Source organism: Hypanus sabinus, chromosome 25 (assembly GCF_030144855.1).
Source record: "Hypanus sabinus isolate sHypSab1 chromosome 25, sHypSab1.hap1, whole genome shotgun sequence".
Classification (NCBI taxonomy): Eukaryota; Metazoa; Chordata; class Chondrichthyes; order Myliobatiformes; family Dasyatidae; genus Hypanus; species Hypanus sabinus.
The window spans coordinates 10,155,219-10,170,306 of NC_082730.1; the positions used below are offsets into that span (position 1 = coordinate 10,155,219).

The 15,088-nt window shown below is 43.0% G+C and overlaps 1 protein-coding gene across 9 annotated transcripts in view; it reads left to right on the top strand.

The window, feature by feature from the left end:
* LOC132380994 (plasma membrane calcium-transporting ATPase 1-like) overlaps positions 1 to 11,743 on the top strand; it is a 344,539-nt gene extending 332,796 nt beyond the window's left edge. For all 9 annotated transcript variants that reach the window (XM_059950036.1, XM_059950039.1, XM_059950041.1 and 6 more), the window contains one exon: positions 753 to 11,743. In XM_059950036.1, the coding sequence (XP_059806019.1) occupies positions 753 to 1,067 (315 nt within the window). In that variant the 3' untranslated portion in view covers positions 1,068 to 11,743. The remainder of the gene's footprint in view (positions 1 to 752) is intronic.
* Positions 11,744 to 15,088: the final 3,345 nt, after the last annotated feature.

Here is a 15,088-nt window from a genome sequence, read left to right on the forward strand (position 1 = left end):
CTTTCAGGTTGTCCCCAGGTGTAGCCCATCTTCAAAGATCCCTCTTCTCCCAGGGATGAGGTGTATGGAGCTGCGGATGGGGTTTCTGTAGCTCTGGGTTTTTTAAGGGATGTGGTAGTTAGCCCCATGCCCAACTCTCCTCATTCGCAGCTGAGCCTGGAACTGTCCATGGCGGAGTTAAACTTATTTATGGAGTTATTGATTTGCTCTCCAGAAGTACATTTTTGAGTCTTGTTGCTTTTTGACCATTCATTCCTGTTCATACAATCTCATTATTCCAAAGACCACTAACTAATTGGACTTCATCATAAGAAATCTCCACTTCCCCTGTTGGTGATACCCATGATGTTCTCGTCTTCCCACCTCTGTCGAGACTTTTCCTTCAAGTATTGTAGTTACCAGAAACGTTATCATCACTTTGCCATAAATAATCAGATTTTGCTTAAAAAAATCAATTTGTCGCCTTTTAAATCAGGCATTCAGTCTCCATATAAGTGCTGTATCTTTATTCGAAATTTTCGGTTGAACAACTAATTTTAATTTTTCTCCATTTGTCATAGTTGCATTTCCAGTGTTGTGTTAATTTTTATTACAGCCTCCACCGCACCCAGTCCTGACCACACAATCTCGACAATGTGTATGATCTCCATTCTCACCGCACGCTGCCAAAAAAAAAAGCAAACCCTGACTCTCCCCTCCGCCGGGCCAGACGCCTCTCTAACTTGTCTGCTTTTGGCTCCTCTGCCCCACAGATCAAAGTGGTGAATGCATTCCGTAGTTCCTTGTACGAGGGGATAGAGAAGCCGGAATCTCGCAGCTCCATCCACAACTTCATGACCCACCCTGAATTCGGAATGGAAGACGACGAGCCTCGGATTCCCCTGATTGATGAGACGGACGTCGAAATTAATGGACTAACCATCTGTGGAGCTCCCAGCTCACCCCGTTCACCCAACAAGAACAACAATGCTGTGGACAGTCGCATCAGCCTCCCCCTCTCAGACGTTAACAAGTTCGCCTCCTCTACTCCGGGAAGCCCTCTACACAGTCTTGAGACATCTGTCTGACCATCCCCTCATCCTTGCTGTGCTCCGACCTTTGCACTTGCCTCTTTCACACTATTTCCACTTATCTTGCAGGAAGTTTAAAACAAAAAAAAATTGTATTTTAGTTTCAAATAGTCTGTGGGGTGGGGGGGAGAGAACCCCCAGATCCTAAAATGTCTCATGCAGGTGGGGTGGGGCGGGGGAGAGGAAATGTTACTGGCCATTGTGCCATTTAATTTCAAAACGCCTTCTGAAGTTGTAAAGCAGACCAGAACGCTAATAGTTAAATCTAATTTGGTGTAATTTATATTAAGGCTTTTACACTTCCTGTCACCAGCAATTTACAAGACTTCAGGTTTTGTTGAAGTTGGGAATGCCACAGATTTCATTGAAAGCGACCCACAATCTCTTGTCCTGGCTCACAATGCAGTTTGCCCGACTCAGTTATCATAATCGGATTGCCATTTTATTGAAGTGTGCAAGAGGCAAAAAGTCTCATTGTTTCAGTTTCCTGTCTATAATGTCACCCTCGCTGTTGGCTCCTGTTGGCCTCTGGCAAGTGTTGGCAGTCAACTTCCAAACAAGCCAGCTGGTCAGATCCAACGTGGCTGAAGAGTTCCTCCAGGCCCTTCCAGAGCGCCAAAGTTAGCAGCATTCCGGGTGGAAAGGAAGGGGCGGTGTTTTAGGTGGGGTTTGCGGAGGGTGTCCATTGGGATCCAGAGGGGTAAAAGACAGCTCCCAGCTGGTGCTGAGCAGTCGTGGCACACGCACGCTGAGCGTTACATTTCCCAGCTCCCAAGTCCAAGAATGGGCACTCTGATCAACAGCTCAGCTGCGATTCTTTACAGACCTGAAACTGCTGGCTCTGATAAAGAGCCACGTCCTGAGAAATCAAGAACAGTCTCACACCAGGTTTCCCTATCTTGCCCAAATTCAATGCAGTTGCATAATTGAGATTAAAACAAATAAATCGTGAGAATTTGGTTTGGATTACATCTTTCCAACACCTTATTTGCCACTTTATTTTCAAAGCTTATTGTAGGCAGTGTAATTAGAAAGCCATTCTCTCCTTGGAGTTTTTCAGGGCTGCTTGTAACTAAATATATACTTGGCTTTATTCAAAAGGAAATCTCATAGCCTAACTCCTCGGAAAGCTTAACACCATTTTAAGTGGCACCACGTGTGAGTATTTTGTGCGCTCGATTGGTCGTAGCAGCATACACCACTTGTTTCCAGATGAGCTTACCCCACATTCATGGTCAGGATTTTTTCCCATGGGTTGGTGGCTTCTGTTGAAGTCAGTGATGCTTGGCCAGGGCTGTAGCATCTCGCTGCCAAGTACAGCACACTGTGCATCAAAAATACAAGGAATTTTCAGGAAGGTGACCTCACAAAACCAGTTATACAGCTGCAAGCTACTTTCATTATGAGTAACTGGTAGCACTAAGCAGTTTACAGGATTGCCCCCCCCCCCCCCCCCCACCAATTCAATGTTCCAGTATTGTCAACAAAACTCTTGAATGTAGGAGTACGGGTTTCTGCTACTTCGTCATGTACTCAGCTTGGCTCAGGGGTTCCCTGAAGTACTTCAAACACATAAAAATCCACAGATGCTGGAAATCCAAAGCAACATGCACAAAATGCTGGTGGAACTCAGCAGGCCAGGCAGCGTCCAAGGAAAAGAGTAAACAGCCCAAAGTTTTAGTCCAATACGGGAGGAGTCCTGAAGCAGAGTCCTGGCCCGAAATGTTGACTGTTTACTCTTTTCCGTTGGCGCTGCCTGGCCTGCTGAGTTCTTCCAGCATTTTGTGTGTGTTGTCCTGAAGTACTTGTCCAACCAGGAATACCATCAACATGAGCTCCAGCTGAGCTTGGGGGTTCTCTGAAGTCCTTGTCCACCATAAATCCCGTCAACATGAGGTCATTTTCACTGTGACATCTGTAAAGGTAAAAGTACCAGTTTCTACAGGAGACGTTGCTGCAACACCTCAAGATTTTTGAGACACAGGTAAACTGAATTACCCCCAAAAAAATGTTAGTGTTGGTTGGCCCAAGCCAGCTTGTAAGCATTAAGCAAACACTTTTGCTTCAAGACTTTCCATGTTTATTTAATTCTAGTTGGTTTTGATGTATTCTGTTTCATAGTACTACATAGGGAAGGTTTAAAGGGATGTTGAGAGCAGGCAGCCTCCTTAAGGCACTTTGTAAAGCTGTTGTAAGTTTTGGAAGATAATTAACAAGGAAAACCTATAGATTTATTACAAAAGGTAATGTTGTAATTTACCTTTGATAAGTTAATAAGCCAATGGAAAATATATACTACAGTTCCACAGTAGAATGTTTAGTTGAAAAATCTTTGCCAGGATTCACTTATTTATGAAGGGTTTCAAAATAATATTTTTAACCTCTATGCATTAAACTGTACAGAAACAAGTATCCCTTATGTGCTTCTCAATGGGAAAAGTTGCTGAATTATTTGTGTTTCACACCTTAGGATAAAGATGTACAGCTGTAAGAAATAGTTCTAGGTCCTTAGGAAGTTTCTAGAGTTCAAATAAGAGTCCGGTTGAGGGATTTTCCTCGGAGTCTGTTCCCCTTCAGTTGTGGTTGCAGAGTCGGTCTGTCCGAACACAAGTTCTGATGCTGAAAAATGTTTGAGCAAGAAAGATTCTGAGGATCGAGCCCTCTTGGAATCAAATCAAAAGCAAAATACCACAAATGAAGGATATCAGAAATAGATACCCAGCTGGTCAGACAGCATTCATAGACAGAAACGGGTTGGATTCCAAGTCAATAATTTTTCTTCCAAGCTGTGGAAAAATTAACAGCATCCAGCTGAAATTTGAACTCTTTTCTGTACAGGCACTGCTGAGTGTTTCCACCCACTTCTGATCTTACCGTGAGGGAGGCAAATAAATTTTGTATCTGGTTGAAACCTTTTGATCTGCTGAACTGGGGACATTTTAATTGCTGAGGATCCAGGGAGCAAAATGGAAGAAGCAAGGAAATGCGAGCTCAAAATTTTTGTCTGGATTTCAAACTTTTTCCATTTTGTGGGAAGAAAGTAGCACGTGCCCTGTTGTAACGCCCTGAAGGGCAAGGGGATATGGGTGACACTGATATGTGTTAAGATGGCACTGGTGAAATTGGGGCTCGCTTCGTGGTCAGCATGGACCCGTTGGGCTGAAGGGCCCATATCTGTGTTGTACTGTTGAATGACTGTGTGAATGAAGTCCGAGTCTATGCAAACTCTCCTCGTGGTGCGTACAGATTCTCCCACAAGAGGAAACATTCTCTCTGCGATAACTCCTCACAATCTTCTAGGTTTCAATCAATTCTCCATCAGAGTATAAGATACAGGAGCAGAATTAGGCAATTTGGCCCATCAAGTCTGCTTCTAGCTGATTGTTAAATTCCATTAGAGTCATGCTACAGCACAGAAACTGGCCATTCAGCCCATCTAGTCGGTACTGAACTACTATTCCTACTTACTTGGGCCCTTCGCTCCTAGGTGGAGCATAGGCCATTGATGATCTCCCGTTTCCATTATCAAAGTCGATGTTATGGTTGGAGTTAATCAACATTTCTGCAATCCACTGTACAGTGGACTTAGGGTTGGATTCTGATTAGTCCCATTGACTGCATCTGGACCAGAGTCCTCTGTGCTCTGCCCATCTACTTATCCAAACTTCTCTTAAATGTTGTATCCTCCTGCCTTCTCACCATAACCCTTAGCACCCCCTCCCTGCCAATCAAGGAAGTATCAATCTCTGCCTTAAGTGCACCCAATGACTTGGCCTCCTCTGCTCTCTCTGAGAATGAATTCTGCAGAGTAACCGCCCCCTAGCCAGAAAAATTCCTTCTCATCTCAGATCTGAAGGGATGGTCCTTTAGGTCGGATCTGGCCACTGTGTAGTAGTAGTGATGCAATCACTTGAGTGGAGTACGATGTTCTCCTAAGGGGTTGACTGTTGGTGGCTGATCCGTGATCTACATAAAATGCAGGATGTTAGGGTGGATTCCTGTAGCAGAGAACGCCTGTGTGTGACTTTGTATAATGCGGGGAGGCTGATGTACAATCATCACACAGTCCTTGACTGATCGGGATCAGGGTCTAGTGGCATGGAGTGACAGGCTTCACTGCCATCGTGATCTTCTGCCAGCTCCACTGCTGAGGTCTTGGTCGGACCGCGCTTTGGCTGGAACCTCCCCCCCTGAGTTTACCGCCACGGGTGACCCTATCAGGAGCTGAGCACCAGATAGCTCAATGTGAGACAGCGTCACTTTCGGGATCTCTGGAGCCACGACAGGGTGACGACCCTTGGAGAGGACTGGCCAATACTGAGCGAATGTTACATTCTGAATGGAAAAGTGTGAAAAACAAACTCAAAGTTATGAGCTCCATGGGGCTTAACGTCTGGAATAATGTGGATGTGCAGTGATTCCAAGAGAATAGAGCTTGGCTGTCCTTCAGACCATGAGGCAGAGGAGCAGAATTAGGCCATTTGGCCCATCGAGCCTATTCCACCATTTCATCACGGCTGATTTATTATCTGTCTCAACCCCATTCTCCTGCCTTCTCCCCGCCCTGACTAATCTATCACCTTCTGCTTTAAATATATCCAACGACTTGACCTCCACAGCTGTCTTTGGCAATGAATTCTACAGATTCACCACTCTCTGGCTAAAGAAATTTCTCCTCATCTCTGTTCTAAAGGGACATCCTTCTATGCTAAGCCTGTGCCCTCCAGTCCTAGAACACCCCCCACTATAGGAAACATCGCTCCACATCCTCTCCCTTCCACTGGTAGCTGCATGCAGTTTTACCGGTGGGGTGGCACTGTTGTCATCGAATCCTTCAACAGAGTAGCCATGGTCACCTGTGGGCTCCAGGAATCAAAGCAGTTTATCAGTAAGTCAGTTTGATTTATTGACAAACTACTACAATACCCAAAAAAGAAATTTAAGAAGTATGATTGCTATTCAAAGTGGAATTTGTATATGAAGTTCCAGTGAACAGTCTGGGGTGTAGAGGGTAGTGGGTGGGTATCTCTAAATGTGTAGAAGAGTTGGTGCTGGTGACAATTAATATTAATAATTATAGGTGGAAATGCTAAATTAGTTTATTTCTCGTCACATCTGCTTAGTGAAAATGTTTGCACTCTGACAGTACCGATCACTCATGTCAATGCATTGAGGCAGTACAGGAGAAAACGGAGTGCGGTGCAAGGTGTCAAAGTTACACAAACAGGTGCAGTGCAGGCAAGCAGAAAGATAAAGAGGCAGATGGTGAGGTCGAGAGTCCATTTTTACCATTTTAGTGGTCTTTGGGGAATGACAGATGCAACCAACAAAGTTGAAACACTTTGCAAGAAAATTAGGGATGAAAGAGTGCACGTATTCAGGAGGTTAGCCCATTGGCCAGAGGTTTCTTTCCAGCTGGTACCTTTCCAGTGCTGGTACCTTTGCTTCTTTCCATGAGCTCCCAGAGGCTGATTGTCATTTGCCCAGTGCTGCCAAGCTGTGTGTTTTGATGTGCCTTTTCTTAACCTTGTGAGTTTGCATCTCTGGTGTAGTTACAAGTGTCAACACTTCAGTTGTTTCTTCGGGCGATCGTGTAGCAAAAACCAAGAACCACCTTCGCTGAGTAGGTCCCATTGAAAGTGAGAAAACTGATGGGCCAAAACCCTTTCTTAGTTACACCTTGGGCAGTCTGGACAGGAAGCTAAGTGGGAAACGGATACAGCTTCCACGTTAACCAAAACACCTTGCAGGCTCAGAACTCACCAGAATGGCACTGGCTCCCTTTCTCATTCAAACAGTCTGCTAAGAGCTTGGATGCTTTCTGGTGAAGCTGTACAGAGCTGATACATAAATGATTGTGATGAATTCCAAGCTCACTTCTTTAATCATTGGTGTGGCTAAGTTTGTTCTAATATAAGCATATGGTACTTCTTCTTCATACATTCTAATTGGACCTGTTGTCTACTTTTTCTTAAAATTACAGTGTCACAAAGGGGTGTTTGAATTTACATCCAGCCTCAACTCTACTTTTTAATTAGTGTCTCGTGTCTTGACATATTTTGATTTTTGTCTCTCTACCTTCCCCCTTCCTTTCCTCCCACAATATCTTTGCCTTGATTATATACAGGCACATTTCTATTAAGTCAGGGTGAACACGTCTGTGCATGTTCTGGTCTGACTTTACAAGCCCCACTGCGGCGAGGAGCTGGGGTACTGAGAGCCAGACCTGCACCCTGTGGCTGTAAAACAACGGCAAAATCCTGCAGAGGCTGGAAACCTGAAATAAAGACACTCAGCAGATCAGTCAGCATCTGTGGAGAGAGAAACAGGACCCCTGTCCTGATGAAGGGTCTCAGCCTGAAACTTCAACGGTGCATTCCCCTCCATGGAAGCTTCCTGACCTGCTGAGTTCTCCAGCATTTTGTGTGTGTGTGTGTGTGTGTGTCTGTGTTCCCGTTTCAAGCCTTTTGTTTCTCTCTCTCCAATCCCAGCTGTATTTCTACCGACTGAAGACATCCCAAACTGTTGCGGTGAGCATTTCACATTGGAATCATGCATAAACAATTTTAAACTACCGTGTACTGTAGTGGTTTCCCAGTGATATTTAACAAAAGTTTGACTAATTAAGGTAGCTCAATTCTTCAACCTTTAATGAGTTCTAATTTTAGAATGTAGGAGGAGTGTCCGACATGTTTCTGGTATTTTGGCTGAAGTGTATCGAAAAGAAGTTGTGCTGGTTTTCAATTCAGTGTAAATCATTAGATGCTCCTGTAAGCATATCCTATCCCAGTTTAAAACCAGGTGTTTATTCGGTTAGCAATTATCTGAATCAGTTATCGTGATGGAAAGTGCATGAACTAATGTAAGTTACACCAACAACTAAATTTTCCTTGTAGATTCTGCAATCAAAGGGTGGGGTTTTAAGAGGGGCCATGAGTGAGGTGCGCCAGATTATGAGGGATATCGGTAGCATACAGTATAGGGAACTTCTGCCCATATCAGATTAGATCAAACTAGAGGACAGGGGTTTGTGGTGAGGGGGTAAATGAACTAGAGCAGTGGTTCCCAACCTGGGGTCCACAGACCCCTTGCTTAATGGTATTAGTTCAATGCATACGAAAAGGTTGTGAAACTGTGAGGGAGTATCTGAGCAGAACCTTCTCCGAGAGAACGGTAAGTCCCTGGTATACCATTCCTGAAAAGGGTTGAAGCTGAGTGACAGAAACCATTCAAAAAGTGTCAAGGTAAGAACCGCGATCATTTAGGGATAGGACCAAGAATGGAAGGTTTGGGCCAAATGGCTTGTTTCCACACTTGAAACCACCTTTGATAATCACCCACTTTTCAGGTACAGAAGCTTCACTTTTGATAGCATCCTAATGTGGCCTGTCTACCCTAAGACCAGTTTATCAGTAATGAGTGATAGCTGTACCTCAACCCACTGAAAGATGGCAAAAAAAAAGGCAGAAGTAACTGGCTCAAAGGGCTAAGTAATATCGCATTATTTTCTTAGTGAGCTGTGCGGTCTGCCTTACAAAAGGTTTGCATTAAAAATTTATAGCACCTACCAATAACTCCCAAGATTAAACAAGTAACTTGGAGAAGTGGGTTTTGATTTCTCCAGGACAGAGGTCCTCAATCTGGGATCCACGGACCCCTCACTTAATTGTATTGGTCTATGACATATAAAAGGTTGGGAACCCCTGTTCTAGAATCTGACTTGGTGTCGTTGCTGTAGAAGGAAATATATTTACACAGGGTTTTTGGGACCACAAGTGTTTTAAACTTTTTCAAAGAAAATTGTGCATAAAAAGCGCCCAAGGGCCCCTTTCATCCTCATTAATACTGGTCAGTGCAGCCGTGTAAGCAGTGCACAATACTTCCCAGTTTCTGAAGAGTACGTCTTCCCCTTACGATGCTTGCTCAGTTTGCTCTGTAATTGTCAGCCGTACAGGGGATCACAGTGGTAATAGGAGGTTGCCAGTTTTCTGATGGCTTTTTCCATTTTCTTATCAACCTTGCTCTGGCCCAGAAGTGTGCTTTCTCTTTTTCACTGTTCCTGTTGTTGTATAACATGTACACTCAGAGGCCACTTTATTGGTAAAGGAGTGCAACTCGGTGCGGCCTAATGCTGCTTTACCCACCAATTCGAGGTTGGACGTGTTGTGCATTCAGAGATGCTGTTGTAGTGCGTGGTGATTTGAAATACTGTCGCCTTCCTGTCAACTTGAACCAGTCTGGCCCTTCTCCTCTGACCTCTCTCATTAACAGAGTGTTTTCTCCCACATAACTGCTGCTCACTGGATGTTTTATCGGTTTTTTTTTTACACCATTTTTTGTAAATTCTAGCGAATGGGACTAAAGTCCCAGGAGACCAGCAGTTTCTGAGATACTCAAACTACCCCATCTGGCACCGACAATCATTCCACAGTCAAAGTCACTTAGATCAGATTTATTCCTCACTCTGATGTTTGGTCTTGACAACAACTGAACCTTTTGACCATGCCTTCACGCTTTTATGAATTGACTTCCTGCCTCATGATTGGCCTATTAGATACCTGCATTAACGAGCAGGTGTAACTAATAAAGTGGCCGCTGGGTGTTCACGTTAATGATGTGTGCATTGGTTAGCGTTCTTCGCAGAGATCTGGCTCTGTGTCTCGGCTACATCTGTTGCTTTGCCAATGACAGGGAAACTTTCAAACCTTAAGGTCAAAAGCCATGCTTACGGTGAAGGATCGATGTTTCAGAAGAAATTCAGCCTTTTGCTTCTAATGGTAGAAAAGAATTTGTACGAGATTCTTTGGTAACCGGAGTAGAAGGTTGGGCAGTTCATTTTGTTAACTTGGACAGTGGAAGTGACTAATTTAATTCACTCCAGCAAGTCCTTGTGGCCAATGATGTTCTAGTTGTTCTTCCTTTTGAAACACCAGTTTTAATTTAGGGAAAGGGATTTATAATTGAGATAACAGGTTATGCAGTGGGATATACGCATGTTTGTTACACATTGCCGTCAGTCACCTTGATATACTGATAATCAGTAGGCATTTTAATTTCCTGTCTACTACCAGTCATTTGGGGCATCTTTGCTCTTATAAAAAAATTGTGCCCATTTTTGAAGTATTTTTATATACATTATGTTGATATTAAATTGGTCTGAGAATTTTGCTTTTGTGTATAATTCTGTTTCTATGTATAATATATTCTATTCTCTTGGGTTAATTTAAAAGTGAGCGACACTAAAAAGTATAAAGAACACACTATGGCTTAAGTTATTGAATAAAAATGTATGGTGCTGTAGCTTAAAGGTATATATTCTGTTTAATAAGCATCAAAAATAGTGCAGCTTTGCTAACTTAAATCTTGAAAGATGAGAAACTTAATAAATCTGAGGTGTGTGTCTTACATGTGTGTGCGTGTTCCTCCATGAAACAAGTCAGTAATGTCCAATAGCCTTGGGAGCAATGTCCAGGCTCATTGCCCTAGTGTTGTATGTTAATCTGCTGCGGCTCTTTACCTTTGACACAGGAACTAAGGGAATGCTTTTTTTTTGTAAATGCACCCGACTCTTAAACTCTGCCACCAAGTTTCTCAGTTTCCATTTAAAAGTTTTAAGATGTTTTTGATGAATATAATATTGATTGTAAAAGGCGGCAAAGTCTCATCAGCTGCGCACTGGTAACGTTTTGTGTTTTCGTCTGCTTGGGGGGGGGGGGCAGTGCAAAGTTTGGAATGTTTAAACTGTGGGAGACCGGGAAAGAGAGCTTCGATGCACAAGTGAATGTATAATACATATTCTTCGGTTTTTGAATAATTCCATCCTTCAATAAACTCACTAGTGAAGCTAAACTATTTCTTTAAATGCAGACAAGAGCAAGACCGAGGTATCCAGTAACTAGTGTAATAAGCACTGGTATTTTTGTAAAAAAAAACTCATGAAAAGCTTAAAAAATTTTCGAAAATGACTGAATAATTATGTGGTATGCATGACGTACTGTGGTGGATCAGAGCAATATGCACCCTAATGTGCTTTGCCACATTAGCGTTCAGCTTGGAGTGCTGATGCTGTATCTTGCATTTTGATATTTTTTTCTCATTACCAGTGATATAACCTCTATGTAAAATGTTTTGCATGTATTTTTATGGTTCTTGTGATGGAATGGAATGAATAGTCAAAACAGCTTCTTCCAGAACACAATATAATCAATGACTACTAAGTTCAGTTTGAGAAGCAAAATCAGATTTAAAAATTGGCGACGAGTTCTTAAACTTCAAAAGTGTGATTCTAGAAACTTCAGAGTATTTTTTTACAAACAGCCTGCATTTGTGAATCATAAAGAAAAAAATGTATCCTGCAATCTTCTTGTATTAAAAAGAATAAATATTTCTCCTTCTGTTTATGGATAACTTTTTTATCCTGTTGTAAATAAATTCATTTCTTTGTTTATTTTGAACTATGCAAATAGCTCTGTGGTTATAACCTTTTCCTTGATATTTTTTTTCTCTTCAGTTAAATGTGCTTTGGTGGAATGTGTTTTGTTTTGGAAGATTGTAGTAAATGAACGTGTGCAGTCTCTTCCTCTCTCTTCTTTCTCTCCTCTCTCCCCATCAAGCTAAGTTCAGACAATGATGTCAATTGATTAAAAACAATAAAGACTCTGGGGGAATGGAAAGTTTGTGTCTCTCTGTTACTGGTGGGATTGAGTCCTGGATCTGGGGGATGTGGAACTTGTACATAATGTGAATGGGAACTGAATATTTCTTATGGATTCTAAATTGGTAAATAATTTATTATTGACACCTATACCAAGGTACAGTGAAAAAGTTGTCTTGCATGCTACACACCAGCTGTTTGGTGAAAAAGGCACTACAGCACCTCTTTCACCTCAGACGGTTGAGGAAGTTTGGTATGGGCCCCCAAATCCTAAGAACTTTCTACAGGGGCACAATTGGGAGCATCCTGACTGGCTGCATCACTGCCTGGTATGGGAACTGTACCTCCCTCAGTCGCAGGACTCTGCAGAGAGTGGTGCGGACAGCCCAGCACATCTGTAGTTGTGAACTTCCCATGATTCAGGATATTTACCAAGGACAGGTGTGTAAAAAGGGCCTGTAGGATCATTGGAGACCCAAGACATCCCAACCACAATCTATTCCAGCTGCTACCATCCGGGAAATGGTACCGCAGCACAAATGCCAGGACCACCAGGCCATCAGACTGATGAACTCACATTGATTTAAGTGTATTCTATATTACATTGACTGTTCTATTTAATATAAGTTACTATGATTGCACATGGCACATTTACATGGAGCATAACAAAGATTTTTGCTCCTCATCCATGTGAAGGATGTAAGAAATAAAGTCAATTCAACATCCAGACATACTCCTAATTTGGAGTATTGTGTACAGTTTTGGTCACCTACCTACAGGAAAGATGTAAATAAGGTTGAAAGAGTAAAGAGAAAATTTACAAGGATGTTGTGAGTGTGGAGAATCTGAGTTATATTTGGAAGATTGAATAGATATTGCTTCAAGCATTGGAGATTGAGGGGACATTTGATAGAAGTATGCAAAATTATGAGGGGGTATAGATAGGGTAAGTACAAGCAGGCTTTTTCCCATTGGGCGGGACTACAGCAAAAAGTCATGAGTTAAAAGGGAAATGTTTAAGAGGAACATGAGATGGAAACTTCTTCACTCAGAGGGTCGTGAGAGTGCAGAACAAGTTGACAGTACAAGTTGTACGTATGAGCTCGATTTCAGCATTTGGATAAGTACTAGGATTGTAGGAGTATGGAGGGCTATGGTCCCGGTGCAGGTCGATGGGAGTAGGCATTTTAAACATTTTGGCACGTAGTAGATGGGCTGAAAGGCCTGTTTCTGTGCTGTTTTTCTATGACTCGTACAGGTCAATTTCATTACAGCAGTGAATTGGCATGGTACAAGGCAGAATAATAACAGAATTTAGAATAAAGTTATGAACACAGGAGATTCTGCAGCTGCTGGAAATCCCGAGCAACACACACAAAATGCTGGAGGAACTCAACAGGCCAGGCAGCATCTGTGGAAAAAGGTAAATGGTTGATGCTTTGAACCAAGACCCTTCGTTAGAATGCAAATTAAAGTGTAACAGTTACAGAGAAAGTGCAGTGCAGGCTGACAATAAGGGGCAAGGGCTTGATGAGGTAGATGGTTAGCTCAATTTCTCCAGTATTTAATTTGAAGTGGTCGTGACTGTGATCTTAACCACTAATTTCCTGTTCTCCATTGAGGCAAAATCAGGGGTTCCCACCTTTTTTTTATGCTATGGACCCCTACCATCAACCTGGACCCCAGGTTGGGATTCTGCTGTAAATTCTGTCTATAAACACAAGATTCTGCAGATGCTGAAAACTAGAGTAACAGACACAAAGTGCTGGGAGAACTCAGTGGGTCAGGCAGCATCTGTGGAAAGGAGCAAGCTAGTGCTTGGTGATTGGAACATTGTGAGTGTGCTATGTTGGCAACATTTGCGGTCTTCCACAGCTCATCCTTGGTTGTTAACGCAAATGACGCATTTCACTGTATGTTTTGATAAATCTGAATCTGGTTAAACATTCAGATTTTCAAGCCAAAACCCTTCATCTCAGCCGGAAACGTCAACTGTTCATTCCCCTCTATAGATGCTCCCTGACCTGCTGAGTTCCTCCAGCACTTTTTGTGTGTTGCCCTACTAACATTTAGTTACGCTGTTCAGTCCGTGGTATTTTGCTCCACCTGACCCTCACCGCTTTGAAACCAGTGGAAATTGTTTCCTGTTTGTCTGCCTGCCTTCTGATCCCTGGAGTTTTACTGTGTGTTGGAACGTGAGATTGCGTGGGGTCTGGTTCAGAGGTTGCAGGTTTGCTTGAGCTGAATTGAAATGGCTTTTAACTAAGAGCAGGAGTTGATCTGACAGTCATTCAATAAGTTTGTGGCTGATATGGCCTTGGTCTCTTCTCAATTCTCTAATGAATGACTGAATGTACGAACTCAGGTTGCACAGTTCTCCAGGACAGACTACCAAAGCTTAACGGCTATGCATCACAAACCCTTTGAGTCATGAAGGGTCTTGACCCAAAACACTGACTGCTTATTCTCCGCCATAGATGCATTGACCTGCTGAGTTTCCAACATTTGCAGAACCTCTTGTGTTTATGATTAGTTATTCATATCCATCTTAAACAGGTGCCTTCTTTAAAGATTAGCTTTACATGTGCATCAAAGCATAGTGGAATGCGGCGTTTGCACCAGCAACCAATGCAGTCCGAGGATGAGCTGTGGGGCAAGCTGCAAGTGTGTCGTTTCTGGCACCAGCGCAGCATGCCCACGACTTACTAATCCATATCTATTTGAAATGTGGAAGGAAACAGGAGAACCCAGAGGATAACTACATGTTCTGGGGAGAAGGTGCAAACGTCTTACAAACAGCAGCGGGAGATGAACCCTGATCACTTGCACTGTACCGTTATGCTAACTGCTATGTGCCATGGCTGCAATTATGCCCCTGGTTTTAGATTCCTCCTTGTGAGAGATTTTTGTTTAGAGACACACTGCGAAATACGCCTTCTGGCCCTTTCAGCTGTACTGCCCAGCAAACCCTGGAAAAACCCCTATTAACCCTAACCTAATCACTGGACCATTTGCAACGACCTACTAACCAATATGTTTTTGGACTGTGGGAGGAAACTGGAGCACGGAGAAAAAACCCATGCAGTCATGGGGAGAATGTACAGAGATTCCTTACAAAGGACACTGGTACAAAACTCCAAACTCCAGCACCCTGAACTAGAAAACCAAACCCGTCAAAAGCTCATGTTTCAGTAAGATCACCTCTCATTCTCCTAAACTCCAGTGAGTTTGTGCTCAAGCAGCAAACTGTGTTGGAAGAGCTCAGTGGGTCGAGCAGCATCTGTGGGGAAAGGAACTGTCCGAGTTTCAGGTCAAAACCCTGTGTCAGGATTGAGAGGGGAGACCTCCTCCTCTGCTCTCAGTC